The sequence below is a fragment of the Kryptolebias marmoratus genome, linkage group LG20, assembly GCF_001649575.2.
Source record: "Kryptolebias marmoratus isolate JLee-2015 linkage group LG20, ASM164957v2, whole genome shotgun sequence".
Classification (NCBI taxonomy): domain Eukaryota; kingdom Metazoa; phylum Chordata; class Actinopteri; order Cyprinodontiformes; family Rivulidae; genus Kryptolebias; species Kryptolebias marmoratus.
Window position 1 is genome coordinate 203,220 of NC_051449.1, and position 3,527 is coordinate 206,746.

Genomic DNA, 3,527 nt, shown 5'->3' on the forward strand with positions numbered 1-3,527 from the left:
CCCGATTCTGACCTGATTCTGACCTGATTCTGACCCGTTTCTGACCCGTTTCTGACCCGTTTCTGACCTGATTCTGACCCGTTTCTGACCTGATTCTGACCCGATTCTGACCTGATTCTGACCTGATTCTGACCCGTTTCTGACCCGTTTCTGACCTGATTCTGATCTGATTCTGACCTGATTCTGACCCGTTTCTGACCCGTTTCTGACCTGATTCTGATCTGATTCTGACCTGATTCTGACCCGTTTCTGACCTGTTTCTTACCTCATTCTGGCCTGATTCTGACCTGATTTTGACCTGATTCTGACCCGATTCTGACCCGATTCTGACCTGATTCTGACCCGTTTCTGACCCTTAAATCCTCAGATTTTAGCTGCAGAGGTGAAACTCACTGTAGTCACAGTATTTGCCTTCGTATCCATGGAAACAGCGGCAGGCGTAGTCCTGGTACTGGTCCACACAGTCCCCGTGGACACACATGTTGGACACACACTGGTTCCCATCTGAAACACGGACGCATGAACATTACCCACAATGCTTTCTGAAATATTTAGAAAAATGTAAAGATTACAACAAACTAAAGTCCCAGCAGCCGTCAGCTGAATGAGCCGAACGTTTGATTTAATAACAGCTAAAACAGCCCAAAGCTTGCAGATGTAGTTAGACTGCATAAAGGGAAATAAAAATAAGTTCCCTTAATATTTCAGCTGTGCAGTTTGTTTCAAGCAGCATTCTGAATCATCTGCAGCTGTGATAAAATGAGTTTATTTAGTTTAAAACATGTTTTATTTAATCATGATCACAGGAACAGGGTTTAGTTTTCAGCTGAAGGACAAAAAAACAGCTTCTGCTGCATCATAAGACAGATGTTCTGATGTTTGGATGTTTTTAATCCTCTTTCTTTTACAGCGACATGTAAAAACCTGCAGCTTTCTGACTGTTTCAGGTTTATTTTACAGGCAGACATGAACCTGAGCTCTGAGCAGCAGGGAACAGATCACTGAGGTGGTTTTAAAGACATTTCCTGTTTTTCTCACATTATTCATCAGAACAGACTTACCTGTGTAGACGGTCCAGAACTCCAGCTGCAAACACAGAAACAAAAAGAAACGACAGTTAAAAACTTAGATTTGGTTAATTAAACATTAGGATTATACGACTGAATTAACTGAAGAGTTAATTCAGTTTAAAAACAACCTCAGAGAAGAATAGTTTTAAACTTCATGGTGATAATAATTTGCTGTCATGTCTCTTTAATTTTCCCTCAGGATGGAAGAAATAAATCAGGTCAACCATCCATAAACCTCCCATCTCTTAAGAGGCAGATAATAAACCCAGATAAGATTTCTTTATTATCTGGGTTTAATTTAAGGTTTCTTCCTTCAGCAGCTCGTTTCTGATTTCTTGTTTAGTTTGTTTTTGTCTCCACATCTTTAAATCTGTACAAACATCCTCGTCTTTAACGGAGCCTTCAGTTAAACCCTTCAGGAGCCTTTTTATGTGGGTGGGGTCAAAGGTCAGAGTTGGGTGAAAATGTTCAGTTTTAAGGGCAGAAACTGCAGCAGCTGAAGAACATAAAAACGTTTTACTCCACACTTTAAAAGTTGACAGAAAACAGTAAATTCTGCCACCTGTGAGGCTAAATGAGTATTTTTCTGAGCAGCCTGCAGGTGTGAGACTTCTCACCGTGGCCTCTCTGGTTTGGAAGATCTCTCTGGCCTCCTCGAAGTCACACCTTTCCTCCACGCATTCCCGCTCCACCGAGCCGGGCTTCAGCTCCTCCAGGAAGCTGTTGGCTCGACGCGACCGGAGCAGCATGTGAGCCCGCGGCGCCTCCCAGAAAACTGGACAGAGACAAGCAGAGACGCTGACTGATGTCCTCACAGCTGGACAGACCATCAGCCCCCCGCCGCCGTGCTGACGGCTGCAGAGCATTCTGGGTAAACAGCTGTCCTCTGGTTCTGCTCCAGAAGTCCAGAGCTGCCATGTTGTTTTTAGAGAGAAGAGGCTTTGACCTTTGACCTGCTGACTGAGGCCTGTAGAGTTTGAGCACTGCACGGTCTGACCTTCGGGGTGAGTTTGCTGTGAAGTTTGGCAGCTGTCTTAAATCTTGTGACAATGATAGACTCTAGATAGTTTGGAAATGACCTTTGACCCTTCCCAGTTTGATGGGCAGCAGGACATTGCTGATGTCTTTCCGCCCTGGCGTTGTGCTAACACACACCTGTGTACCGGACCCACCTGACAGAGTGATGACAGCCGGCGAGCACAGAGCGACGCAGATCAGCGCAGGAAACACGAGGCGGGTCATGACCTCAGCAGAACCTCAGCAGAACCTCAGCAGAACCTCAGGGTCACAGCGGGTCACAGCTTCAGGCTGCTGATGAACGTCTGGAGGACAAAAAGACGACGATGTGATCGGCCTGTGTGCTGAATGTTGAAACTCCAGCAGCGGCCGCACCGCAGTATTGATCCCTTCGGCTCCGAACAGAACCACCATCTGAGATCGGACCAGAACCTGAGCAGCTGAAGATAAACCGACCCGAGATCCTAAAACTGCTCCAGCATCAAACAGAGACACGGAGACCGCCGAGTGTCTTCGTACTTACATGTAAATAGTGTGGACAGAGACGGTGGTGTCCTCGGTTGTGTTGTTAATAACTAACTCCCGGTGTTTACTGCGAGTCCACAGTCTGCAGCTGAGCCCACAGAACCTCCCCTTTCACCTCCACCCCCTGCCAAACCATCGGGATTCTAAGAAGGAAGCACGGCGCCGATCCGGAGACAGCGCCGATCCGAACACGGCCTGGGTAGAAAGCTGCTGGAGTGGGTTTGATTGTTGAATCATCTAAAACACGAAGGTCAGACCCTGAATCAGCCGACATTTATCAAACATCTGGAAAACACAGCAGCAGCTGTTCAGCTCTTCTTTACCGTGCTGCTGTGCAAAAGTCTTGAGTCACCCTTCATTTTCCTTCCAAGCAGGCAGACCTCCTCAGATAATGGGCAGTTAAAGCGCTCTGCAGACTTTCAGGTGTTTTTAAAGCCTGACTCTTCTTCTTCTCCACTTGTCTGTTGGAAGCAAACTGTTAGTTACTGATTTGTGGTTTCTTTAGATTTCAGTTTTTTGGTCATGTTCTCGTGTTTCCCTCGGCTCTTCTTGTTTTCACTGCTCGTGGTCATGTGGAAAACTGAAGATTTAATAATAAAACAAACAAACTGACAGCAGCAGGAAGACGAGAGGCAGGATCAGGAGCCTCCGTCAGACTGAATCTGTGAATCTTTCAGGGTCAGGAAACAGGCACCAGCTCCCCGAGACCTGGAGAGGATGGATGGATGATGGATGGTTAAATGATGGATGATGGATAGATGGATGGATGATGGATGGATGATGGATGGTTGGATGATGGATGATGGTTGGATGATGGATGATGGATAGATGGTTGGATGGTGGATGGATGGATGGATGGTTGGATGATGGTTGGATGATGGATGGATGGTTGGATGATGGTTGGATGGATGGTTG

The 3,527-nt window shown here is 46.5% G+C and overlaps 1 protein-coding gene across 1 annotated transcript in view; it reads right to left on the minus strand.

Annotated features, from left to right (window-relative positions):
* Window positions 1-2,717, minus strand: part of proca (protein C (inactivator of coagulation factors Va and VIIIa), a) — a 5,062-nt gene extending 2,345 nt beyond the window's left edge. Inside the window, exons 1-5 of the mRNA XM_017441597.3 lie at window positions 2,611-2,717; window positions 2,243-2,392; window positions 1,688-1,845; window positions 1,062-1,086; window positions 394-504 (exon numbers count right to left, since the gene is read on the minus strand). Coding sequence (XP_017297086.1) covers window positions 394-504; window positions 1,062-1,086; window positions 1,688-1,845; window positions 2,243-2,312 — 364 coding nt within the window. The 5' untranslated portion in view covers window positions 2,313-2,392; window positions 2,611-2,717. The remainder of the gene's footprint in view (window positions 1-393; window positions 505-1,061; window positions 1,087-1,687; window positions 1,846-2,242; window positions 2,393-2,610) is intronic.
* Window positions 2,718-3,527: the final 810 nt, after the last annotated feature.